Genomic DNA, 27,954 nt, shown 5'->3' on the forward strand with positions numbered 1-27,954 from the left:
ACTGTGCGTTGTTTATTTTCTGTCATCTGAAAATTTTAAAAATATAAAAAAGCTGCTTACCACTGATGCTGTAAACAMAAAGGAGGCGGCAGACTTCAAGCGAAATCGATCAAAAAATATCAAAARTTGGCCATTTTTGAGCAATTTGCACGAAATTCTGGTGTATTACAAATATGCATTAACATCGGTCAAATGCGCAAGTAAATGTTAATTAAGCCCGCTAATGCCAATTAGCGCTGTCGTCTGTCAGGGGTATAAGATATTTAGCATGTAGTTCTGAAAATGTTTGTACCTTATTTTTCAAACACCCAGATAGTGTTTAAGCAGGAAAATTAGTTATTCATAATTATAGAGTAGCATTAAAAGAATCAAAATTCGTATGACCATGTTTGATTGGAGCGGCAGTGTCATTACCCAGTAAAATCAGATTTTGAAAGACTTCCTCATGGCATTTACATATATATTTATAAACCCGCTTTGCACCACTTTTCGCTAACTGTTTTTGGAAAACTTAAGAAACAGCTTGCAGGGTATTAGATTCGGAGCAATTGAGTGGTACTAGGATTCGCAATTCACCACCTTCTGAGAATGTCCACAACTAGCCAAGTATCATTTAAAATAGAATTTCGAAGGAGTAGAAAAATTAAATTATCAATAGATAATTAACGAAAACACAATACTTTTTAATTTGAATATTTTAATTTTGCATAAATAAGCAATTTATTATTCACTCTATTATTATTTTTTTTATTAAATTTTGGCTTAATTATGATGTTAACATATATTTTAATGGCATAATTTAACTACACGCTAACTGGGCATCATTCCAATTGTATGTATGTATGTAATTATTATTAGTGTAATTAAGTACTTGCATTAATTAGAGTAATAAGTATTAATGTAGATATTTATATATAAGAATTATATGTTTATGTAAACTACTTTTTGGCTTTATACGCTGTTTTCACACATAAATGCGACGCTACATATGTAAATACTTACATAACTAATTTACCATATATGACTTAATGAACATATATGTACATATACATAACCCAAGATTATTCTCTAACAAAACACACGCACATATCATATAGAGACTTACATACATACAAGTATTTTACAAACACGACTGTTTTAAGCCTCTGAATACACGTACATGGTATATATGTACATTTATAATAGTATTTAGGTAAATATATACACACATATATAATATCAGTTCTAGATTTTATAAATTTTAAGCACAAATATTGAGCAAAGAGACAACAATTAATTATTTACAAATTTAGTAGCGAAAAGAAGAAAGCGAAGGAGAACGACTTTTTACAAGTATGGAAGGGTTTTCTTAGTTTATATAATATTTAGTTTTGTATGGCTTTGTTCTTTGTTTACTTGGAAACCTAAACGTTTGAACATTAATTACAATTTTTACTAAGCACTTTCCTATTATACAGACCACACATTAACTTTAAGAGAAAACACTCAATAATTTTTACGTACACTCTTCCACGAATGTAACCCGCTTCAGTTAGCTTTTAACATTTCCTGTTGTTTTCTCCGTGCACTTAAGGAGTGAAATTCTTTGTATGTGAAACCAATTTTTCTGTATGACACAATAAAAATTTACAACACTTTGAGGATTCTTCCGACAAGCGTTGAAAGCCTCTGCTTCTCCTCTCCACTCTGTTAATACACCTTGTGCACTGTGTTGGCTCTTTCAACACCGTTGTCATTGCTGGCGCCACCAGCACTGTTGATACTCAACTCCCTGCCACCACCGCTGCTGTGCATCTCCAGGCAATTGACACTTTTCGCCAACAGCTCGAATGGTGTCGCTTTCCGTATCGCGTCGCTACCACCAGCAACACTGCTACCGCCGCTAGTTGAATCCCTATTACTCTGTGCCAATGACGCTTGCGTTAAGGACAGCTCCTGCTCATCTTCATCGGCTTCCACATCGATTGCGGCTTCCTCCTCTGTATCCGAGTCATTCATATCGTGTACTGATGTCGGAGTCGACGTTGTTGGCGCATGATTGGTGTATGGCGGCTTTCGTAGTGAGATTGGACCTCCGCAGTTGGGTACCACTGCGGCCGCCAAGCACCCCACGCCCTATACAAGTGAGGAGAGGGGTGGTCGTGGTGGGCTTGTGTTGCGTGCTGCTGCCGCCGCATAATACTGCATGGGATGGTGGTGCGGTGGTGGGGGTGGTACAAATCCCGCACCAGAGCCGTCATGATAGAGCACCGGAACGCGGACCAACCGTTGTGCGGCATGTGCCATATTCGCCATGTTGGCTGCCTCCAGTTCGGCTGCCAGCTGACGTTTCCATTTGTTGCGTCGATTTTGAAACCAAATTTTCACTTGTGTCTCAGTGAGACGCAATGAGGCAGCTAAACCGGCACGCTCCGAAGAGCTGAGGTAGCGTTTCATATCGAATGTGGACTCCAACTGAAAGACCTGTGCTCGCGAAAATACKGTGCGAGTCTTTTTCTTGCGTTTCGTTTGATTTCCATCGCCGCCTTGTGGCGAAGAGCCGTCTGAGGGTCCATCATTGCCATCGTCCTCTTCGATAATCTCTTCGCCGTCATCGTCGGACTCGTTGGAACTGCTGGGCAGTAAATAACTAGAATTTGAATGCGAGCTGTGGTGGCTGAGGAGCGGATGCCCGTTGCTACCACCGCCACTGCTTGTGGGCGTTGAAGGTTGATGCGGATGCGTCAGATGTGAATGTTGTTGTTGGCTATGACTGTAACCATGCGGCGAAGGCGATTTATTGTTGCCACCATTGCCGTGAGTGTTGCTGCTACTGTTGTTGTTGCCAATATGGTTTGGGCTGAGCGATGTAGGCGAGGAAGGATTTTCCGTTGTGTTGGTTGAGGAACTGTCTGCAATGAGAAAGAGAAACAAGAGAATCTAATTAGTGCGRGTTATTTGTTTAAGAGTAATAAATAATGAACGGTAATCGCGATAACTGTGACCCCTTGTTTCCTTAGTTGGACTAAACAGAAAAGCTGTGATTTCTGGGGTTGTTGGTTATGCGACCCTTATCCACATATATTACTTGTACTAATGTGCGTACGGCAAACAAATTGATTTTGGAGTGCTGAGACTCCCTCGTTATCAGCTTCTCAGCGAGCGTTCAAAGCGCAGGAGCAGTGAGTAAGTTCGCTCGCTTGAAACGAGAGCATGTGGCTCGTTAGAGGTTGGAAACCTCATAGTAACTTTGTGTATATTTTCTGTTAATGTGTTTTAGTGGTGGGAAATGTAATTAAATGCCAGTTTGTGGGCGTTTGTGTTCCACTTCTATTCATTTCTACAGCCACTGAGTGCTATTTCCTCGACACTTTGAATATGTAAACCAGTGTGTGCAAATACTTTTTAAAATGGCTGTCTGTCGGTAGATTTTCCTAAAACTAACCTATTAGAGAAAAAATCCCGCAATCATAATTTCCTCATTTCTTTATTTAGAGTGAAATTTTATTTTTGTCTTAGAGAAGCAAAAAATTGATTTTGGAAAAATAACTAAGGAAAAAAAGGATATTTGAAGAGTTTTAACAAAAATTTGATTTCATTGAAAATTAGGTAAATTTTATAGCAATTCCAGACATTGCCTTATATTATATGTTTATAAGTAAACATAAAAATTATCGAGTTGCACTAAATTTTTTTAGTCAAATGAAAATCATATTTAAATTTATTTTTACTTTTGGAAGAAAATTATTTATTATTTAAATAAGATCTCAATCTATAGATAATGTAATATTAGCGTTTTAAACAATTACGTGTATATGCACATGCACTTGTGTTACAGCGAATTGGAATGTTGAAATGCTAAACTGTCATTTAACGCTAACACTATTACTTATGGTTGTTTGCTGAGGTAAATCCACATTTGAGAAAGTACATATACATAGTATATCTTATATAGGTACATAGATGCATATGCAGCGACAGCCTGCCAGAAAATTAAAATAACACAAACGTGGATTCATATTATTGTAAAAATCAAATGAAGTTTAATTATGCTCTTAACATGGTTCCATCAATTTGCTACCAAGTTTCAATATGACGAGCTCAGATGAATTTAGGTATGTACATCTGTCCATCCGTCTGTCTGTATCTACGTGAACTAATTTCTGAGTTTTTGAGATATCGATTTGAAATTTTGTACACGTTATTTTTCCCCCAGGAAGCCGCTGCTATGATAGAACCGCCGACATCGAACCACTATATGTACATATAGATATAAAAATATATTGTATATACTATATAGATATCATGGCATACAAATTAGACGATCAAATTCATGTCTCTTTTTAGAAACCTTCTTTATTTGTCGAAATGTCCTCAAGGAATTTGACAAGAATTATTATTAACAATCGTCGAAAATTCCAAGAGGGTATTGCTGCAGTAAGCGAATATTTGCATATGTGTGTTATTCCGCTATTAGCTTAAGTACATTCCAACGGCGATAATAACGTACAAACTTAAGGCCAATTTACATGAACAAATTCAATTGCGATTGTAGTTACTTAATTTAAGAGGCCAATTAAATAGGCTTAAACTATTGGCAATGCGCGGAAACACGCTGCGCCCGCCACCCTATGCATAATATATACTTACTTGTACATGTGAATATGCGACTAAAATTCCACACACGTCGGTTTGACCAGACAGTTGATCCACCCACTCAGGCACACAGTTGGTTGTGCATAGTGGTGCAAAAAACCTCAACCAACGCGATGTACTTAAGCAACGTAACTTAATCCCTGCTACAAATTGCAATTAATTGAAAACCGATCGAAGCAACGGGAATGCAACGCACTGAGCAAAGTTGGTGAGTTAGCCTACAAGTGAGGGGAGGCACTGTTGTTAATGGTCGCATGTGTGTGTAAGGCTTTTGTGGCTTCAAATTGACTGCAAATTGAAAGGCAAAGCGGGGCACTACGACAGAACGGAATTTAATCGAAGGCGACATTCAAGAATGTCACAAAGAATTCGACGATTATGCAAAGTGACGATTACGCGTTGCGCCGAGACTATTAGTGGAATATTTGTAAACTAGCACCGTTATATGTTGGCAATTCACTTGTCAAAGGCATACCGTGAATTCCTCAAAGCATTGCAATTGCAGGGTAAATGAAGTGTAGAAGCAAGTTGAGCACAAATTTAAAGCTGAAGGGTTCAAAGTGTTTTCTAAACCAAAACAAGTAAGAAMGAACCAAGTTCGGGTGTAACCAAATATTTCATACTCTTGCAATTTTTCTATTAATGGATACCACTTACCATACTGCTGTGATTCACTGAGGCAAATTACAGTGTTGTATCTTACATTAGTGCTTAGTTATGACTATTAATTGATTTTCATTGAGTGTCGTTTAGATTATCACCATCTACGAATGCGTACTCTCTTTTCCAACTCGTCTCGTCATCCTGGTCCTGATCATTTATATATATGTAACTCCTCGATGAGTTTTTGGTAGTACAAACAACTGTTAATTAAACTGAAGTTTTACTGAAAACATCAGTAAAAAGCTTTTGTACTATATTAAAATTCAGATTCAGGCCAATATTACCCCGAACCGCAAAACCTAATATACGATTTAAATCTTCCGATTGATTTTATACCGGCCAAYAGTTTAGAATAATTAAGTAAACGCATGAAATACTAATATTGTGAGTTATCGTCATAAAATTATTTGTTTCTCGATTTGGATTTAAATATTTCTACCCAGCAAAATGTGTATAAACCTAACGCCATTTTTATGTTTCATTTCTACTCGTTTGTGAATTCTGAATGTGATTATTCTGGAGGCATTTTTCATGTCGAAATATTTTTAATCTTAAAAAAGCTGTTTAATGTCTTCTTAACATAAAGACAAGTGAACTTGTGTATAATTTTCTTTATATACATACAAAACAGGCAGTACATGTAAAATATTTATATTTAGGTTCATAAATATACACCGGCTCAAAAAATCAGTGTGCTTGGCTTTCACCTTAATTCTAAATCAGTATATGTACCCGAATTACCCCACGTCTTCCCATGTATTATATTCTAAAGGAGTGGACCATTTAGCTCGTAGTAAAATAGTGTCTACGCATGTGGTTTGAACTTACCCGACTACAACGATACCCAGCAGAAATAAAAAATAACGTAGTATAAGTCTACGATCTATAAAATTCAGAAGTTKTAAACATACCGAACTTGATTGTATGAAAAATATTTGGATCTTCTTACGAAACAAGTTTTAATACAAAATCTTGCCAATACTTGAAAGTCTTTTCACACGTCTTACTTGTTTAATTTGTATTCATTTCTTTTTGATTTTAGTTGTAATTTCTTTTCCAATTATTTTATTCTGTATTCTGAATAGTTGCAAAACATACAACTCTAACAATTAATTCATTTAAATTACATTAATTTAATAAACTAATCAATTTATTGTGCTCTCATATATACAATATATACTATATTTATATTTTGTTGTCGAGTTGTCCGCCAACTGGCTGCGGGAATTTGCCCCAAAGCTAGGAGGCTGGACCGGTCCTGTCCTCTGTGCAAAAAGGGCGGAAGATTTGCCGGTCATGCACAGGATGACAATGTTCTTCCCCCGCAGCGATGACAAGCCGTATGAGTTTACCCTGGGTCCAAGAACCAGAACCGGGGCCTCTGCATTGCGGCCTGGCGCGTCGTCAGCAGCCAGTTAGAGGAAAAAGGTGACCTACGAGGATGGAGATTGTACCTGAACATCGATGACGAATCGTACAGGTACGTCGGTGCTGTAAGCTTTCGCCTGTTTTACAGGTTCAGCAAGGTGGTCATGAGGACCCACCCAGGAACTCCTCGAGGGACTAGGCGACCATGTGGACAGCAGCGCGAACGACGGAGGGGATGTGAACCTGCCCCCCTCGAGCCACTACTTTAACGGCCGTCAACGTGGAAATTGCCCAAGTGAACATGCATCACGCGGCGGTAGCCTCGGCMGTCATAACGAGCAGGTTCACAACGGATAAGTTGGGCATTTTGCTGATCCAAGAASCTTGGAGAGACTTCGTCCKGGCATCAGCCTACTTCCCAGGGGAGGCAGCRGCAGCACCCCCTGAAGTGGTGGCAAGGCTAGTGGAGTACTGCAARAGGTACAGACTGCCCCTCATTATCGGATGCGACGCGAACGCTCACCATGTGGAATGGGGTAGCACGGACTGCAACACAAGGGGTGAGTCTCTATTAAAATATGTATTAGGTAGTAACTAAGCAATTGAAAATGTGGGCTGCGAACCCACCTTTATAACTAYAAGMGGGAGGAGGTGCTGGACATCACCTTCAGCAACGAGCATGAATTTAGATGAGTCTTAAGGTGGAAGGTCTCAACGGAGYCCTCCCTGTCAGACCGCAGAATTGTAAAGTTCGCACTGAAGGTTGAGGTCAGGCAACTTCCCCCAAGACGCAACCCTCGAAGGACCAACTGGAGTGCCTTCATGGAGAAGCTACAGGATGAATTGAAAAGGGAGARGCAAATCGATGATAGCGTTACAGGCCCGGGAATAGAGAGCAGAGWGTTGACACTGAACGGATCTATCACTAAAGCTTACAACGGTAGCTGCCCACTAATAGTGCCCACAGATAGGCGGAACTATCCCTGGTGGACAAAGAAGCTTGCAGACCTCAGGAAAAGGGTACGTAGCCTATTCAACAAGGCAAAACGTACAGGGGTCTGGGAAGAATACAGGAGCTACCTAATCCTCTACAATGAGGAGATTAGGTCAGCAAAACAAGCTAGCTAGGCAATTAGTCACTGCGGACTCGATCAAGTCGGCAATGGCCTCATTCGAAAAATTCAAGTCTCCAGGGGTGGACGGCATCTTCCCAGCGCTTTTACAACAGGTAAACAGCCTCTGCTACCTCACCTTGTTCGGCTGATCTTCATACCCAAAGTAGGAAAGAAGGACCATTCCTTGGCCAAATCCTACAGGCCGATTAGTCTAACCTCCTTCTTACTGAGGACTATGGTAAAGATCATAGACCACGGCAAGATCCACCAGTACGGCTCTGTACCAGTTGACCTCGGAGATAGAGAGCTCACTGGAGAAAGGGATAGTGATGATATGTGCCTTCCTAGACATCGAAAGTGCCTTCGACAACACATCTCACAAGAGTGTAGCCAGGGCGATAGAGAAAAGGAATGTGGCAGCACCGGTGCGCAGATGGATTGAGGCCGCGCTGCGCACCAGGATCGCCGAGACCATGGTAGGTGAAACAAAGATYCGTCTGGGTGCGACAAGAGGCTGCCCACAGGGAGGTGTGCTATCACCACTACTATGGAGCCTTGTCGTGGACGAACTGTTAGCATTGCTAACTGACAATGGATCCACTGCCAAGGGTATGCGGACGACATTGTGATAATAGCAAGAGGCAAATTTGAGGATACTCTCTGCGACCTAKTGCAACGAGGTCTAAATCTGGCAAAGGGGTGGTGCACGGGAGTGGAACTAAATATTAACCCCTCAAAGATAACCGTAATACTTTTCACAAGGCGCAAGTCCCTACCCGGCTTGAGGAACTTCGTACTTGGGGGGCAGAGAGATCGAGATGACTAGCAAGGTTAAATACCTGGGTCCTACGCTGGATTCTACCCTGCGGTGGAAGCAGCTTGTGAACCAAACGCTAGTCAAAGCAACAAACGCATTAATGGTGTGCAAACGGCTGGCGGGTAAATCCTGATTCTGTAAGCCAAAGATCGTTAGGTGGTTGTATACCATGATTGTGCGACCGATAATTACATACGGGGCGGTGTCCTGGGCCTCCATAGCGTCGAAGGCTTCGGTGGTAACCCAACTATCGAAGCTTCAGCGGCTAGCATGTGTTTGCATGACGGGCGCTATGCGCACATGTCCGATGGCAGCTCTGGAGGTCCTGTTGGAACTCACACCGCTCCATATAATGATAGGTATAATAGGTAGATATAAGTGGCGACATTCCTAATGCCCTCCTCCCAAAGGACGGCATTACTAAAACAACTCATTCACGAAGAGGTTTAAGGTTACCCTCGGTAGCAAGAGTGAAAGGAGCGACTCCACTCTTGAGCAACTGCTAAGGGATAGCACTTTGAATTGGTACACCSACGGCTCGAAAACGTCGGAAGGAATCGGTCCAGGTATCGCAGGTCCACGTACCAAGCTCTCCATACCGATGGGAAACTTTCCGAGCATTTTTCAGGCCGAAGTCTTGGCCTTAAGTCGGTGTATAGAGATAAACCTCCACCGCAACTATCGCAATGAGCGAATAGCTATACTAAGCRATAGTCAAGCGGCACTAAAAGCGATCTCCTCTTGCGAGATCAAATCGTTACTATCTTGCCCGCTTTGTAGCCTCCACTGGGGTGGGTCCCCAGTCTGTGAAGGAGCTGCTCCGCAAGGAAGAAAGAGCGCACAGGGAAAGGCATTGGCAGCGMGCGCATGGTATGCGACACGCCAAGCTGCTAGTTGGGGGGTATAACCAGAAGAGGTTCAAATTGTTAATAAACCTTCCAAGTAAGGCTTCTGGTCGCATTTTACACCGGCCACTGCTGGTTGAACAGGCATGTCTTTAACATGGGAGTATCATCTTGTGCCAACTGTCGGTTTTGCGACAGGGAGCCTGAAACCCCGGAGCACTTGCTAATCGACTGCGTTGCAGTCTGTAGGCGCAGGTCGAAGGCCCTTGGATCCATGTATCTGGAAAGGGATCAGATCGCCTCGTTAGCACCCAGTAGGATATTGGACTTCATCAATATGCTAGGGCTAAGTGAGTCCCTGTGAGCCAGGAGAGGGCACAATAGACCTAAATTTAATTATTATTTTATCTTCTCTTTTTATCTATATTTATATTTGATGGGAAAGCATCAGATATTTGTTTAAGGAAATGAAATCTCAAAATTGACGAAAATCAGGCAAAGTTCAATCCTGCTTCAAATAAAATAACATGACTTTAGCGACCTATGTGAATGGGTGAGTTAACTTCAAGGCCTGCGAACTTTATTTGCACAATAAAATGTTGTTTTTGCATCAGTCTAACAATCAGTATTCAAGTTAAGCTATTTGCTCTAAATACCTGCCTTAAAAAATCAAAATATACCGCTGGAAATGAAATAATTATCTAAGTAACCGGCACTTACCATGTGTGGGGCTGTGGAAAGGTAGACGTTGTGGTGCCCATGGCCACCCTGGAGGACACAGCGCCGCATAACGACCAGCTAGAGCACCCCATTGCGATATGAAACCCAATCTGCAATTAAGAAAAATTAACCAACTCATTAATTTTAGTTTGTTTGTATTGGTGGAGATTTAAATTTAGATAATGAATGTCAATCCGATGTGTTTTTGTTATATAAAAATTAATAAAATTTAGTAATGAATCAACAAATGCTATAACGCTTTATAGAACTTCTTCTGCTTTCTGTTTAATGACCAAACATATTCATGCAAATACTCATAATGGAGAAGCTCTTTATATTTTAGCTTTATCCCCGAATAATTTCAGAATGCCGTTAGCAAAAATGTATTGTTTTAAGTGTACTAAGTATAATATATATATACTAAGTATAATATATTTATATACAAATATACGTACAAGGATCAATACCCAAATTCCATTTTGCACATATGTTCATATATGCAAATAGTGTACTAAATATATCCCAATGTGTTTGAAGATATACAGGTAAGTATATGGCACAATAGTACGTTCATACATTCAGCCCTAAAAAAATCTTAAATGGAAATGTGTGTTTTCTATGTACATATGTAAGTACTTAAGTGTGTGTACATATCAGCATGTATCTCCTTAAGTAACTGCAATCACACGAAATTTCCTACAAACACATATATATCTTAGAATAGTTTTATAGATCCCGCCTTGAGACAATTGTTCCTTTGACAAAGCAAAAGTTTACATAAGTGTAAATGTGCATTAAGGTTTTCATCAAACTACTCGCTATTAAGGGGGGATCCTGATTTAGAAGCTTCAAAAAATCGATTTTTTATTTTTATAATAATCTAAATATATTAAAATAAATAATATAAGAATATGTCTTCAAAGTTTTAGATGAGAATTTSAAATATTTTCGAAGCTAAAAGGAAAATGGTGACCGAGCGTCTAGCAGATATATGAGCGATTGGGCAGAAAGCGAAAACTTTGACGCGCTATTTCTCGGTTTTTCCTTTTTACTATTTTTCTTAATTGACTRAAAAAACTAAACGTACGGAATTGGGGCAATGTTTATTATAGTATATTTGGCATTAAATTATATATTAGTTAAACTAAAAAAAAACTAAGAAATGTGAAGTTTGACCATATTTTCAAACAACATAGATACATTTTTTTGTTTAAAAACAATTTTTTTCAATTTAAAAAAAAATTCTGAAATTTTAAACCTGTTTTTGGAATTTTTTTCAGTTTAACTAGAAAATAAATTATTAAAAAATATGAATCTCTTTGAATTTTTTGTTTCCTATAGAAATTGCGACCTGCATCCTGCCCACCGTCCGACAAGTGCACATGCGATGCATCGGGCAATTGATACCCGAAGGCGCAATATCCAAAAAAATTTGTGAATGATAAACCCTARGAATTTCGCTTTAATCAATTATTTCATTTCCAAAAAAATCTTCAAAAAAATCGATTTTTTGAAGCCTCTAAATCAGGCTCCTCCCTTAAATATTCAAATTAAATTATATACGTATAACTAAATACAGTTTTTTGCTCTGACTGGACTGAGTCGTTAATCAAGAATTTAATTTATTTTTTTTTTTTTTTTTTTTTCAAAACTAACTAACACCCTAATGTACATAATCTTCTCAGTTAAAAGAAGAATGGTGTCTTTATAGTCAATAATTTTGCGAGCAAATTCATCCCTTGTATAAGTTCCTTAAACGCACACAAACACTTAATAGCTCCTCCCCATACTGGCGCATACACGCACACTGCATACTCAAACGGATATCTTGTTGCCTGCGACTTGCTCGCATCCTTCCGAATCAGCAGCTTCCCCTCATGACAACCGTCGCACTCATCTCGAACAGCTTCTTCGCATTATGGCGTTTTTCCGCTATTCGGCGCTAAAGAGCTTCTTAATAAATACATTTTATTTATTTATATCATGTGCTAAATCAAACTCTCAACTCGAATCATTCAAGCGCACAAGCAACAACAACACACCGGCGAAAGATGTTGTGGCAGCCAAAGCAKGGCAGAGGAAGTGAAAGTGGGTGGCTCTGTTAGTGGGGTAATTGAGGGATGCGCTGCATGCACGAACCAAACTTTTGCAACTTGTGTGCATGTGTGTGTGGTTAAGGCTGATGGAGATGGGAGTGGGGGTAGTTGGTTTCTGATTTCTAATGGCTGAGGCACTTAAGTGATTTCGTTAAAGCGGGCATATGTACATTCGGCAGGAGCGGTTTCGAGGGGTGCTCAGACTGCCATCGCGTGACGTCCAGATGAGTGTCGATATACCCGGGCAGAGGGGTTATTTGGTTTAATATGACAGCTTATAAAGTAGAATGTTGATTGAGATGTTTATCTTATTGGCTTTGATTTTATTTGTACCTTGAATGAAATCTTGTAGGGCAAAGAGAAGCTCATTCTGCTTTATTTGGACATACACTTGAGCTAAAAATAATATTAGTAAGACATCATTTATTTTTGTTTGTTTCTTGCACTCAATTATTTAAAAAGGTCGAACACGTTCATGATAATCAGTAATTATAGAGTTATTTTAGACCTGTGGTTTTCAAGAAAAAATAATCACTTATAGTTTAAAGTTAGAGTATTTCTTACAAGATATCGCGGTTGCTGTCTCACATTAATCCAATCCGAGAGGATCATTTGGGACCTTATTATGTCAGCAATAAGAAGCCTAATAAGCGCTTCCAAGGCGTCAGTCATCACGGATTTAACTGCGTAATTAAGAGACTTCACATATCCMATTGTGACAATTGTGTTTATTATCGGATACCTTCAACTAAAAGTGAGAACCATTGATGAACAAAATTTTCTTGAGATGAGCTTGGTCCGCACCTTATTTGGTAATAAATTTCCAAGATTTTCAAACGTTGTTCAGCATTAAAAACCACACATCTAAAAAACTCCCTGAAGACATATTATATATATGGTTTATAGTAAATTGATAAAAAGGTGTTCTAAAGTTTCAAAGCTGTTTTAATTGACCTTTCGGCAGAATAACATTTTTTTTTTGACACGTCTGTAGATTCGTAAGAAAGCAGCCTTGGAAAAGGGTTAAAAGTCGACAATTGCTATAGCAGGCCAAYCGTTTGCTTCTTATTTATAGTATAACTTTAGCAAAAACACATTGAAGCAGAAGAACTTGCATATATCTAAAAATGAAGGTTTTATTTACTATCGTGCATATTTTATCGATTTTCTGTACTGAACGTATATATTTTTTATGTGTGTACCTTATAATTCAAAACTCAGAAATATTCTACTCCTGAAGAATCAACGAATAATTGCGCTTGTCTTTAATACATCCAATTATGTGTCGTCCAAGTCAACAGATCGCAACGATTTTGAATTTTCTTGCAGTACTACCAGCGTTCTTGTTGTCATTTTATAAGCCAATTTTAATACGATAAGCTGGCACTATTAACTTTTTGTACATTTATTGGTATTCGAATGTTAAACATTTGACCTTTGTGCTACGAATTCCCACAAATATTTGTGTCTACTTAGTCATGCATAGTATGTATGTATATACGTAGGAGTTTACAATTTAGCGTCGAAGATTATACTTATAACAAGAATCTGCATATAAATAACAGCCGAACATTTTAATGGATGATTTTCCTATAAGGGTAAAAAGAGTTGTCAGGCACTTAGAGTACAATTCAATAAATAAAAGATTTCCCACAAACTCTTTACCCTTCCAYTTCATTTAATTATTTCTCGATTTCGTATCACACCACCCAATCTCCAACTGTAATAATATCATTCTTGATGCACCTTATTCCTTCTTTTTCACACGTTTCTCGGTTGCCTTCCACTCACTTTCGACGAATGCAATTTTAAATTAAAGCCAACAAAAGTCAACGTTAAAACGTTTTAAGTTGCATTCCASGTGAGTCCAACCCAGCAAACCCTTGCGCAATCCCACAGCACCCCCACAACCGGCAGAGCTGTATGCACCCGAACCCACAACGGCCAGCATTGCCATCCTGTGACATTCCGTTAACCCCCTTTGACCATGTAGTTACTGACCCGTGTAGTCTGTCTCTTACAACTGTGATTTTTATATGTTTCTACATTCACTCACCTGCTATTCACTCCCCCCACCAACTYGGGTCAACGTGTTCTCCACGTCCAACGCTTTTTATTTCGGTTTATTTTGTCTGCTTTGTATGCRATATTATTTAGTCTGTTGCAATTTGTCTGGTTCGCTAGCTTCTGCTGAAGACACTCAGCCCGAACTGGTCAGCAGTAAAWTGTTACGTTCGTATTGCCCTGACCTCTTTCGCTTTGGCCAAGGTAACAAAAAACCGGCAACCAGAATATAAACAATACAGTCAGTGTATTCTAAAAAAGAARTACAAAATGCTTGGCAAAAAAGCTAAACTTGCTGTAAATAAATCAATACTCTCCCATATCAATTTCCAATTGGCGACTTGGCAGATTTGCAGTTTATGGTAGCAAGCGGGGATTGAATTTAGCATTTAAGCGGACCGCAGGAAGAGACAGTATCCACTTCTACAGAGTCGACGTGGCAGAATTGATAATTTGTTAATAAGCGCAATTCGTTGCAGAGTAACGAACCCAACCTTCGAATGTTTATTTTTGATGGAGGAATTGTTTCTTAAACTTTTAATTGACGTTAAATAAATAAATATTTAACAATTTTCAGTAATTTGTCATTTAAGTCATTCACAGTCACAAAAATTTTCTTAAAATATTTTAAACAAAACCTGATAGGTGTAAAGAAGCTTTATTGAGCTTTTCGCTTGTTCTATGTAAATAACAAGATTTTATCATTTAGCAAGCCATTTTAGTTTAATGCGATTTCTCTTTCAGTGTAATTATAAAATGTATTCTCATCGAATAGTTTTACTTTCTGGGAAGGAAGAGAAGAGAGAGTTAAACCCACCTACGGCGTCATGCTACACAATTTATGGAAAGGTAAGCCCAAGAAATGCCGTGTTCGTGACGCAGTTACTTTAGCTCTCATGGCTTAACTTGCTTTACGTGGGTCAGTTCAGTTAACTTTCACTGAGGGGATATATAAAAAAAAAAAAGATTTTTTATCGCTGAGACAACCTTAGACATGATTTCTTCTTTTAATCATTATTCACATATTCACTCACATACCTACACATACACGCACTTTCGAAAATATTTAAGTCGTTATTACCGTTTGTTAGCCCCTCAGCGCCAAAAAGTTTTCTATTCCAGAAGGTGCAAGCAATTCAAAAGTGGATTGGTGCAGTTTTTAAACACTCATAAAGTAGATTACGAGAAACAATTACAACAACTAGTAGAACAACAAACAGCTTAGCGTCAAGTGGAAATTATGGCATTCGTAAGGTTTCTTGAAGCGTTCTTCATGTGCTGAACGGGTTCATGTTTACATCGTCAATTTAGAAAGAGCTTATTGAGGGGCTTTTATTTGCTCTAATAGACAAGGTATAAAAACTACAAAAACAAATTCTTGTAGATACAAACTATTTGTGGAATTTTCTAAAAGGTACTTAAAATGTTTGTATTTGTTTTGCAGAAGTATTAAAAGCTCAACAATTTAGGTGGGTTCGTATTTAAAGTGGGCGCCAAATAAGTAAGAATATTTCTCTTTAATAAAATTTAAATGCCTTTAAAYGCTTGTTTTTAATGCCAGAAGCAATTTATGCATGAGTTTAAAAATAAACACTCGTTATAATTAAATAGAAACGATAAAAAAATATGGCACTTTTTCTTACCACAAGCGCTCAAGACTCTGCAAGAACTGAAAAGTGTAAAATGACGAACTCTCATTTTGACGAAATGTAGCATTTTCATGCAACTAAGACCAACTTCCAATTTTTCCTTTTGACGATTCACTGAATATTCTACTACTTCCAGCCCTTCTACGACGAATATTTTGATACCTCACTGAACCCAAACAAAGCCATTGCTAATCACCAAACAATCAYTAATGCCAGAGAGTCCTTCGAAAATCACAACAACACAACAACATAGTCGACAAAAAGACCAAATGAAAATGTTGCCAAATGTCAATGCAATATTTACACCACATCCACAAGCATTCCGACAATGGAAAAGTCTATTAGAAGGGATCTGCGCACAATAGCCCAGGTACGTAATAATTATTTTTGAAAACTACTTTACGCATTTGCTTGCATGTATGCATGTGTGTGTGTTTGCGGCATACAAGCTGTACGCGTAATCCCGCTTAATGACGCCAGCATTTTTTGCGCAGGGCAACAAAGTCAGTCGGGAGGAAAAATTGTAGTACTTAAGCTGCTGCTAATATTTTGATATGCTGTGGTTGCTCAAGTGCTACTCATACAAATACTTATGCGTATGTATTGGCACATAGCTGGCAACTAGAACGCTTATTAACCCGCARATTGACGGTAGCGCAGTGTGTTGGCGCTCGAATATAAAAATGTCAATTACGTATTGAATATTCATATTGGTTATATTGAAATGTGCCTACACATATACATATGTATATGAGTGCATACACACAAAAGAATAACTGTCTTTAGGTCTGTCAAGGRGTGTTAGTAAGTGTGTGTGCCGCAGCTTATAGCCCAAAGCGACTATAAATGCAGCCAATTACATACATTTAAATCTTCCATGCATGAACGATCTGGGCAATTTAAATGCTTAAGTTTCATATTCTAATTTTGAAATCGGTTACAAACGCAGCCACAGACACATATTAGCATTCTATCATTGCTTTTACACAATTGATTGCGTTCGTAACAATAGCCGAGTGTGTGAGTGTTGCGTTGAGCTAATTATAACACGTCTATATTAAGATTTAAGCGAATAGTTTTGAAAAATTACTAAATAAGTAATTGGCTGCAAACAATTTATTTATTCTTTCAGCTAGAAAAAAAGGAAGTAAAAGGGTTAACTTCGGCTGCACCGAAACTAGCATACCCTTCACAAATGAAACACTTTCCTTTGAAGGACTGAATTTTAGTCGTTCTGTTCCATCTAGAAATTTTCTTCTTTAATTGACAATTTGGTTATTTTTAAAAATGGACAAGTGTAAGTGTTTCGTAGACTCTTAAAACTAGGATTTTATTTATAAAAGTTACTTTTAGAGGTATATAATTTCAAATGAAACACACGAACGGAAATTTGATATCCTATTTGGCCATTTAACAAAACTTTTGCCTAACCGATCGACTACCATTGAAGGTAAAAAAGACTCCTCCTTCATCAAAGTGTGAACTAATAACGTATTTTTGATTCAAACTCTAACATGCAGAAACTTTTTCTAAGTGCAAGGGAGTCTGAAGCACCTCCTCGGTTACGGCCATTTCGCATACCAAATACGAAATAACGAAAATTCTGCTATCCGAGGACTTCAAAATATGAGACATCTTTGTATATCTTAGTTAGTTAGAGAAATCGCGACTTTTAATACTATCCTTTAATATGAGTTTTCGCCAAACACTAACTTTTATGCCCGGCTTCACAGTCCATAAGCATTGTTGCAGACTGAGTAGTCGTTTGCCTAATTTCTACAAAATTTTATTATGATAAATGGCAACGTTATGGGCAACATACGTCTTACAAATGTTATACATAAAAGGATGTTTGAAATATTTAAATTTTAACAGACAATACATAAATTTTCGAGGAAAGTTATATCGAAAATGGATGAAAACAACAAAAGAGCCCCAAATTTCACCGCTGGCGAGTCGGAGCTCCTATTGGAATTGGTGGAAAAGTGCAAAGCTGTCATCGCAGGAAAGCGGACGGACACTTGCTTGGACAATAAGAAAGATGTCGCTGAAAACTCAAAACAATTCCAAACAAAAATCAGCTATAATTTAAGCACTGCTTAAGTCTGAAATGGACTGTGAAACCGGAAATTAGGAAATTTTGGAATTTCATATTTACAATGAAAAAGAACCAAAATTTATTTAAGATCAATTTTAAAGCACGAATACAACATCTTGCGCTGAGAATTTCGAATACAAAGAACGGAAATTTTAAAAACACCGCAAAAGTCCWCAAAGAATTCATTAAAAATTACCAGAGTTCTTTTTTTCAGTGAGGGAACCGAGCGCTCCAAATTAATTATTATGTATGTCTATTTACAAATGGGTTTATAAGTGAGGGGGGAGTGTGCTGACATTTTGCCACTACTATAGCGGTTAGCATGCGTGCGCAGGAAAAGTCGAAATACAAAGGAAGTTGTGGAGACAACAACAACAGCGGCTTGGGCAATCACAACACCAATGATCGTTGTTTTTACTTTACGCTCAAGGCGGCCGGTGGTTAGTTGCGATTTTGTCTTTCTGCTAGGGGAGTCTCGTGTTAATAGCTGAAAATCAACATGGCCACCGCAGTATTTCCGCCTCAAATATCAATGCGACTGTGTGCGTATGCCCGCAGGTAACCAAAAAAGCGTTCGCAATAAGCTCTGGATTTATTTCACATCATCATTCAGACAGTCGTATTAATGGTCGCTACTTTGGCAGCATCACCAGTAATATTTAAATTGTTGGGGTCGAAATACTTAATGTTTAGAGACGCTGTGCCGGGGGCAATATTTTCACAATTTACTGTGAAATTTGGTTGACATTAGCTGCTTTAAATGCGCGTAATTAGCGCAACAAATAGCTACAAGCTGTACTACTAATAAAATAAAACCATAAAAGTGACATTTTGACACGCGGCAGTGCGGATAGAAACTGTGTTGGGATGTAACATAATAAAAAGAAAGTAAAAAGAAAAATAACAAACATTTTTAAAATAAAAGTCCTTTCCTGAGTTGGCCAGTGTTTACTAGCGCGACTGTGCTTTGCTTTTGTAGCTTTGGATATTTATTCAGTTTTCCTATTCAAAGCCATAAATTAATCAACCGCAAATCATCACAATTGCCATGTTTCACATAATTTTGAGATTATCTCCTCAGCTCTTGCAATTTAATTTATGATCCGCACGTGCCAGGGGCAACACGCCTTTTTTATCCCAACGGAGCCCATGGGCTTTACAAGCTTAACCGCATAAAACAGGAACAGTGGGTTTTCCAACGACGAATCGCAAAGCAGATTTTCATCTTTCATACTATTGTGAGAATCAAATTTTAAATTAAATTGTATGCGCGAACTAGGCGTATCGAGGCCTATGTTAGTTGCATCAGCGATAAGCATCGCAAGTCAATTCACAAACCCTCCTCTGAATTTGAAARACTGCTCGACTGTCTGCCAATTCATCGAAAAGGCGGCGTACAGTCGGGAATTGAACCGAGCAAATTTAAATCAAGATCAGTGTTTGATTTCCTAAACGAAATACAATATTCTCATTAAGTTGCAATATGTGGGCTTCACATTTTATTTCAAACATATTTATTTAAATGCCCTTTATGAGTATGCCTATATGATACATAGATATGTATGTACATACATTCATAAATATGCGACGTTTACGCGAACGTTAATCCCATCTGAATGATAAGCTTAGTTTGGTTTATACTCTCTCAAATAGAATAGAAATGCAAAAGGCACCCCATCCAGCTCCTGGTTATATAATGCAACCCATGTAACATGTGTTCATGCATGTTGGTATGTTTGTGTGAGTTTAATAGAGCAAAGCATAGAGCAGCAATTGGATTGCAATTATGCGATAGTTACAAAWGTAAACATATAAAATTCGTATTTGTTCACGCCATACACCAAACACTACACACACAAAGATACTCTATAGAAAATTTGAATTGTAGTTGGGAAATGAAAAATATCAGTAGTGGGACATTAGTAGAAGTGATTTATAATTATTGAAAATAATTTTTTCCAGCTAAGAAGGAAATTCAATACAATCAAAAAACGCAGTTCAAAGCAGTCCAAATACCGATATGAAATTTATTTACGTCAATRTTCATATTTTCGATGAAAAATATAAAGCGAGTCAAAAAAATTAACCTTATGTCAGAAATTTTAGCCGGTTCCAAGAAGCAATTTAAATGAAAACTAAATCAAAATATTCAATTTGTATATAGTGACTAACATTCTAAAATAATAATTTTTATTTAAATCGTATGTGACACTAAAATTCAGTAAAATATTTTCCTGCACTCCTCAAAGAAATGCTTTTTTCCTCCACACAAATGTAAAAGCAAAAACTCCGTAGAATACGCCACACACAACTGAGATTCATTTAGGAATTTGTGTGTTTTCAATGGTCACAGACACATATGTACATATATGTATATATACGTTTAACATGAATTTTTGTTCTTCTTTTTCAGCCCGTYACCCTTAACAATAGGCACTGTTGGTGGTTGCTTGGTTGTTCCTACCATCCTTGCTCATTCCGCTACGTTCGTTGTCTAATCTAGTTGGGGTTTTATCTACCCGAAACCCTTACCCACATCTAACTCAACTCATCTCGCTTCAGCCTGTTGGGTGGAAGTCCGAAAATAACTGTCTTTTTATCCTAGTGTTCATGTCCAATACAACATACTCGTACATAGGTGAAAATAAATGTGCATTTTTGAATAAGTATGTTAGTCTCACGTTTGCATGTTCTTGCACATTCTCAACAATATTAAATTACAAACAGATAAAGGCTGTGTTGCTTTGTTGCATTTTAAGGATTCGCTAAGCTATTAAACCGTTACCCCGGTTGAAGGTACACCCTTCCATCCTTGCGAAATGCATTTTCGTTCGTATATTTTGGTTTCATTTGATTTTGATTTTATCTTTCAGTTTCTCGCACTCCAATTCATTTACTGGCATTGCAAGATTTTCGAAAGGAAATTCAAATCCAAACATTACATTTGCCTTCAAATCACAAAGCAAGTTCACTTGTTAAAGTTCGAATATTTGCAAAATAAATATTACAATACTTCTTAAATTGCAAAGTTTGCTAAAAATGTAGGTAATTTCTCATTTTCCCTGTTTTTTGATTKTATATTTTCCATCGGAAGAAGGAGGTAATTTTTGAAATGGAATTACAGTTAAACTTCCATAACTCGTAGTTCTCCATAAATTGAACTCTTGAAGTGGCAATAGAAGTCAAATTTCCTGTATAAATTCTTGTCTTTCTAACTTGAAGTTTTTTTTGTGAATTATCGCGTATCGAGTTAGGGAAATTCAACTGTATTTTAAATAAAAGAATCTTTCATGGGTGTTGTCAGGTATGAAAAATTTATTTTGATCAGTAATAAGCTCATGAAAACTCTGTTAGTCCTTGAAAATTTCGAMTAAACGGTTACAATGGTTGGGTATTCTTTGTTCGGGAGTAAATACATTGTAGACACAACAAACCAATTGTGTTTGACTCAGACCTCAAAATTGAAGAACGATGTTTTAATCATGATGTAAGTAGTATTAAAATCTCATGAATTCTAAAACTTTGGATGGTGGTGTTTACTTAGAGAGTTGGACACCAGTACACTGTGACGCAAAAGCCCTTAAGTTGGATCAAGATAACCTTATGTATCGGCGAAACGCTTTGTGCTATCGCTGATCATGTTAAMTTTAATTTTCGACATTTCCTGCAGATAACTGAATCAACTATAGTATTGTTGGCCAAGCCAAGTATGGGGGAGTATAAAAAGTATTTCAATTTCTTCAAATACGAATTGGATGACGTTATATCACATTCCGACAGCCACCTGAACMCATGATTTAGGCTATTGGGTAGGTTATCTCACAAATATACTGGATTTAGTAAAGCTCGCCACATAAAAATGACACTTGCAATCTCGTCATCGAGGATTTGCATATAATCTATCCGAAATCTCCCTGTGCGACCCTTATTTAGCTGAATTTTCTTTATTGATATTGTCCTTTTAGTAATCAAATACTGCGCCACGGGTTTTAAAAGTCTCGAAATTCATTTTTTTTATCAAAAAATCTTAAGTTTCAAATAGAAATATCTTCATAATTGTTAGCACTTGGAAGGAGCGTGCTGTTTACACCTGTATTTTTGGCTCTAGTGCTCAGACCATTATGCAATTTGGAGAATGAATCTCAAAAAGATATACTTAAAGAAAACTTAATAAAATATCAACACTATACATATTTACCCTTAGCTACGAGATTTCATTAATTATTATTTTTAAAAAACGATTTACCAGTGAACACAGTTTTTCGATAATACCTGCACATACGCCAATTTATGGGTCACAGCCTGGTGAATGTGCACGAAAGCCCAAGGTACATAGACTTAATTATAAGCATTAAATTACCAAAAATAACCTGAACATCTGATCGAAATGTAACTCACTTGTACCTATGTATATACATATGTACCTATGCAGTTATACTAAGGTCTTTAAGTTGATCGGCGTCACGAGCTAAAAACAACAACAAAAGGAATTTATGCACCTATTAAAAGCCAACTGCTGTCAGCCGTTGGGTTCATTAATAAATTCCATATGCAAAAAAGGCAAACTTAAAGGGAAAAGTTAAAAAATTTCGTAATCAAAGATCATATTACGTCAAGCGATTAACGAATGTGTTGAATTAAAAAAATGTTGCCTTAAATTATCTCCCCCGCCAAACTAAAGCCAAATATTTACACACACATTCTTATGCAATCGAGTATTTTTACGCATATACACATATGRACGTATGCTGATCCTCGGGTAATCCTGCTCATTCACTCCATCGTTCATTTAAATGCAATAACAACAAAACGATTTCGATAAGAAAAAAGAACATAATAAAAAGGGAAAGGGCGAAGTGGCCAGCGCTTGGTCATCTATTGGCCCTGCGCCATTCACAACTGGCATTTTGACATTTGAGGCTTTAATAATGATCATTTTCATTTCATTAAACGCGTACGTGCGCACGCGCCCCTTCAACACAGGCTGYCTTACACTTACGATTGTCGTGCCTCCGCTAGCGCGTGGGTAGATAACGATCAGCAGCAGTCGGATGCGCCGGTAACGGTGGCAGCTATCGACTGCACCTCGAGCACGAGCCAGCATGATGGGCGCTGACTTGGGGCGTCTACTCAGTAAATATTGCCTTCCTCGTACAAATATTCGTTGGTTATAACTTATGAACAGTTAGTTGTTGAAAAAGCGTAATGCCTATTAGATCTTGAGGGTATCAAGCCACTAAGGTGTAAATGGCATGCATTCCCCTGCAGTACTGTGGCATGGCGCATGCGTGACTCGTTTGGCGCTTCGCTTGACGTGTGGCTGCGCAATGAAGTTTTTATCACTCTATCATCTGAAAATGGTTTTTTATGTATTTCTTTTGCGAGTAATCAACGTTGTTTGTTGGTTTATTTCCTTTCCAGGTCGGTGCATACACACAAATATATCATATTTATTTAATTTGGAATTATGATTAATTTTAGCACAAATAAGTCGTTGAGTTAACGTTTAGTATTTTTATCAGCATTGTTTTAAAATGAATTAATTAAATTGCTTTCAACGACAGAGATATGTTATGGCAGCTTGCCAAATATTTTGACGTAACGCAAGAAAAAAATAAACAGAGGACGAATAAATATTTAAACATTATTTAGGTATCCTAATTAATAGTGTCGATTACAGTAAGAAAAAACGTGTGTAGTTCAATCTCTTTTAAGCCCTTTTCCAAATATTAGGTATCCGAAATCGTCATTTATTATGGTAAAAACTCTCTTGGTCTTTCTTTACAGGTTTTACTTTGAACATTAGACAATCAGTGGAGTTAATTTATAGGGAATTCCAATTAGCAATATTTAAACTGCAAGAACTATTGTCTAACATTAAATTTAAATTATTAAAAGGCTTAACAAAATTTCAAAGACTTTAATTTACAAATACAAAATTGGAGGAAAAGTTCTACTGAATATCAAATGAAATTAAAAGCTACATATGTATTAGATATTTTCTAAAACGGGTTGTAATAATTGTATTAAATAAAAAGTGAAGTTGTAAGAGAAGGTCTTTAATAAAACCATAAACCAACGCTAAAATCACTTTGAAAAAGGTTTTTTTTATATTAGGTTGTCAAAAAAGATTTGCGGTATTTTTATTGAATTTTCAATTGTTCATAAAATTTTTTTTTTGATGACTTATGCCCAGCTCTTGACCGATGCTGCGGCTGCTACTATGCCGGTCTCTTTCGACCAATTCAGCGATTTTATCGCAATTTTCGACGACAAGCCTTCCGGAGCGTGGCGCATCTTCGACCACCTCTGCACCAGAACAAAAACGTTGAAACCATCGTTGTGCGGTGGAAATGGAAACTGTATCGGGTCCATAAACTGAACAAATTTTATTGCCGGCTTAAGATGCACTTTTGCGTTTATCGTAGTAGTACTTTTCTCTTTATTTTGCTCCATGTTTGCGACGCTATAACTCACGAACGACTTAAAAGAAACGACAATCAATCAGACACGTGTTAGCTTTCCAAAAAGATATAGCATAACCCGATGCGRCGAATAAAACTAGAACTCCGCGCTCTCAGCGCCAACTAGCGAAAATACCGCAAGACTTTTTTGACAGYCTAATATTTAATGATTGTAAATTTACGACCTATTAAATGATCTAAAAATGTAGAATTTTTTCCGGTTACACTTACTGTTTTGAAGCAAGTAGTATGATTGCATACGAACGCTTAATAGTGCAAAACCTACCTAGAAATCATCGCCGCATCTTGTGGGCCGCCAGTGCCAGGCTGTGGCAGTTGTGGTATCGGTGTGATTAGCGTTGGTACACTATGGCTCCCACCACTTTTTTTCGATGGTTCACTGCGGCTAAGAATACTCGATATAGAGAAACTAGTAAATCCATTGCTGGTTGTGGCTTTAGCATTTCCGGAGACAGCGCCGCAACCGTTGCTCACCTCTCCGCGGCCTAACGCCATATTCTGACTACTGCCATTGCTGTCACTATTATTATTGTGATTCAAAAGCTTGCTATTGTTGTTGTTATTATTACCCGTTAAGGAAGTAACATCATCGTTGCCATTAYGTTCAGGTGAATGAGGCGCCATAGCAGCCATAGCCGGCGGACTAAGGCGATCCACCGCCGCTGACCCCAAAGCCATTTGACCCGCTGTAGGTGTAACCGCTGCGTGTTGYAATAATTGTTGATGCGCAGGATAGGCAGCATGAAGATGACCGAAACTGTGCAAAGCGTGATGTAATGCCACCGGGTGACCGCTTAAACTGCTAAGGTGGTGTTGCAGGTGATGGTGTAGAACCGTCGGCGGTACAGCAGTTAAAGCAGTGGCGGTCGGACTGTGAAAATGAGCGCTGGAAGTAGGTGTGCCAGCGGCTGTGGTTGGCGTTGATGTCGCTGTTGGCGTACTTCCGTTGGAGGGCGTCGGGGAAGCCGAGCGTAACGGAGTGTCGCTGCCATTACCACAACCGGCGGGACTAGGTTCGGGGCTGGACACTACGCTTATGTCAACTTCAGCCTCTGAGGAAGACATTTGGTTTGTATAACAAATTTTGTTAGCTAAATTTGCAATGGTTTGGAATCACTGGCTGTATATATATTTTCACTCTTATTTTCAAAGTTTTAATCGAAATGCACTAATTCCATTTACTGAGCACAAACTCTTTTACAAATCGAAAATTCGTCAAAGGATTTTCAGTTTCATTATGTTCGCATGATTTTATTTCAACCAGAAGTATATACAACAAGCTCTTTGTTCTTTGTAAGTATAGCCGAAAGATTTCGCTTTAAAACTAACTCTGCACTATGAACACACATGAAAGATACATCAAATTAACACCATTATTTAGACGCGCGTGCTCGTACACCCGCAGAAATTTTTAGGACGTCTTTACCGTTTCACCTATGCTTCGCATTTAAATTGAAATTTTGAATTCAAAACTTCATCGTCCTCGACGCAGCGCAATGAAAAGTGTTCTGTTTCACTGAACACATTCGACCGCCGCCCGCCTGCATATGCGATTGTCTCTATGACAGTATGTCTGTCCGGCTGCTGGTTGGTTTATTTGTTTGTTCTTAGGCGATCGTTTAGTTTTATTGTTTTCCACGATTTAACCCCCGGTCGTTTATGTTACTCTGCGAACCTGTATACTATATACTTTGTAGTCACACTGCATAACTAGAACTGAGGTGGTTGGTCGGAATTCTTTTGGTTTTTGCGCTAAAATGGTTCTCCACTGTTTTGTGCAAACACATGTACACAGATCTTTAGTCTCTGAAATCACTCTACATAGTAGACCCTTGCATGCCGCAAAGCGTTAGGAGGGTTGCTCGGAAATTGCACGTTGTTCGCGGGTCTGAGTGTCGTTGCTCATACATACATAAACAAATAAAACACACCGCGCCTCCTTCCACTCARCCAACCTCTGCAACACTCAGTTTCATGAATATGCGAGAAAGAGCAATCAATATCGTCTTTACCTTGTCGCACACTGCCTTGCAAGGGGTTGGTTAGCTGGTTGGTCCGTTRGTTGTGTTTTAATTCCAACATTCAAAGCAGTTGCCACATTGAGCAACTCACTCCTTCGTTTTACTTTGTCTTCTACGTATGTACATCCTCCATTCTCCAACAGCAAGTGCTCTGCAACCGCATCAACACTTTTCAGCATTTAATTGTTGCTACAGAAGATATCAAATAATCTGTTTTTCTTACATTTTGTTAGTAAGACTGAAGTGCTCTATCTACCCCCATACCACTACACTTGCACCCTCTATTGGTTAAATTCTTAAGGATACGCATTTACTGTTTCATTTCCAATTCGTCCCATATATATGGATTGTACTTTAAAGCGTTTGACAAAACAACTATCGAAATGGGAGCCATTGACTTGGCGGCACCAGTCAGSCAGTCATGCAGCTAGCGAATCAATCAATTCGCATACAAAGGTCAAGTGTGACACTATTAAATTATACACAAAAGATAGTTTGAACATTCCGACGGTAAGCGGTGAGCGCAAGTGGTCAGAGGGGATGTTCAGGGGCATATCGAATGAAATTAAATCAAATTGTGGAACATTATTAACACAAGATATGTTGAACTCGTGCTGAGTAGAATAGGTATGCCTGAAATCTATAAATTATATCACAAGGTTTTGGCTAGTTTCAAGAATTTAGTAGCAATATACAAATTAAAGTCCTTTGTAAGCTCAAAAAGTAAAYAATAATACTAATTCAACGGGTGATGATACTAATCTGAAGATATTGACCATTAGAATATTGACAATTTCAAATTCCCACACTGTTCAAAGTATTCCTTTCGTTTGTGGGATGTATCTATAGTAATGGGTAAAAACCAACCAAAGTAACCTTTCATGCTCTGAATCGAAGTATTCTTCTAAATTGAGTACTTTGTAAGTTCGAGTAGTAAAAAAATAATACTTAAAAATTTTTGATCAGCTCTATTGTATGTTTTTCTATGTGATGTCATCCCGTTTTGAAAAGATAAAGCTTCTCTTCTAATCCTAATAATATCTTACCCTCTGCACAAAAATTAGATGAGTGTGCACCAATAATACACAGGGTGGCTGATGAATTTTGCTACATTAAGATACTCAAATAATTTTTTTTCAGTGTATGGAATYAATTTTTCTTTTATTCATGATAAAGCTCATTAAATTTTATTAAATATAGCTTAATTAGTTTTAAAAACCATGGAATTTAAATGCCCCCCTGCTCGTTGATGCATGTGCGGCATCTTACCAAAAAGTTGTTCATTACTGCTTGGAGAGTTGAGACAGGAATAGCCGCAATTGTTTCTCGAATGGATTGCCTTAGTTCATTCAAATTTGTTGGTTTTGCTTTGTAGACT

At 37.9% G+C, this 27,954-nt stretch overlaps 1 protein-coding gene across 1 annotated transcript; it reads right to left on the reverse strand.

The window, feature by feature from the left end:
* Positions 1-1,390: 1,390 nt before the first annotated feature.
* Positions 1,391-26,001, reverse strand: LOC108976551 (homeobox protein Hmx). Its single transcript, XM_018945746.1, has 3 exons — positions 24,821-26,001; positions 10,164-10,273; positions 1,391-2,891 (listed from the first exon to the last, which is right to left on the reverse strand). Exons 1-3 carry the CDS (start codon positions 25,618-25,620, stop codon positions 2,116-2,118), a joined length of 1,686 nt encoding a protein of 561 aa, XP_018801291.1. The 5' UTR covers positions 25,621-26,001; the 3' UTR covers positions 1,391-2,115.
* Positions 26,002-27,954: the final 1,953 nt, after the last annotated feature.

This window comes from Bactrocera latifrons, unplaced genomic scaffold (genome assembly GCF_001853355.1).
Source record: "Bactrocera latifrons isolate USDA-ARS-PBARC rearing strain unplaced genomic scaffold, ASM185335v1 scaffold_78, whole genome shotgun sequence".
Taxonomy (NCBI): Eukaryota; Metazoa; Arthropoda; class Insecta; order Diptera; family Tephritidae; genus Bactrocera; species Bactrocera latifrons.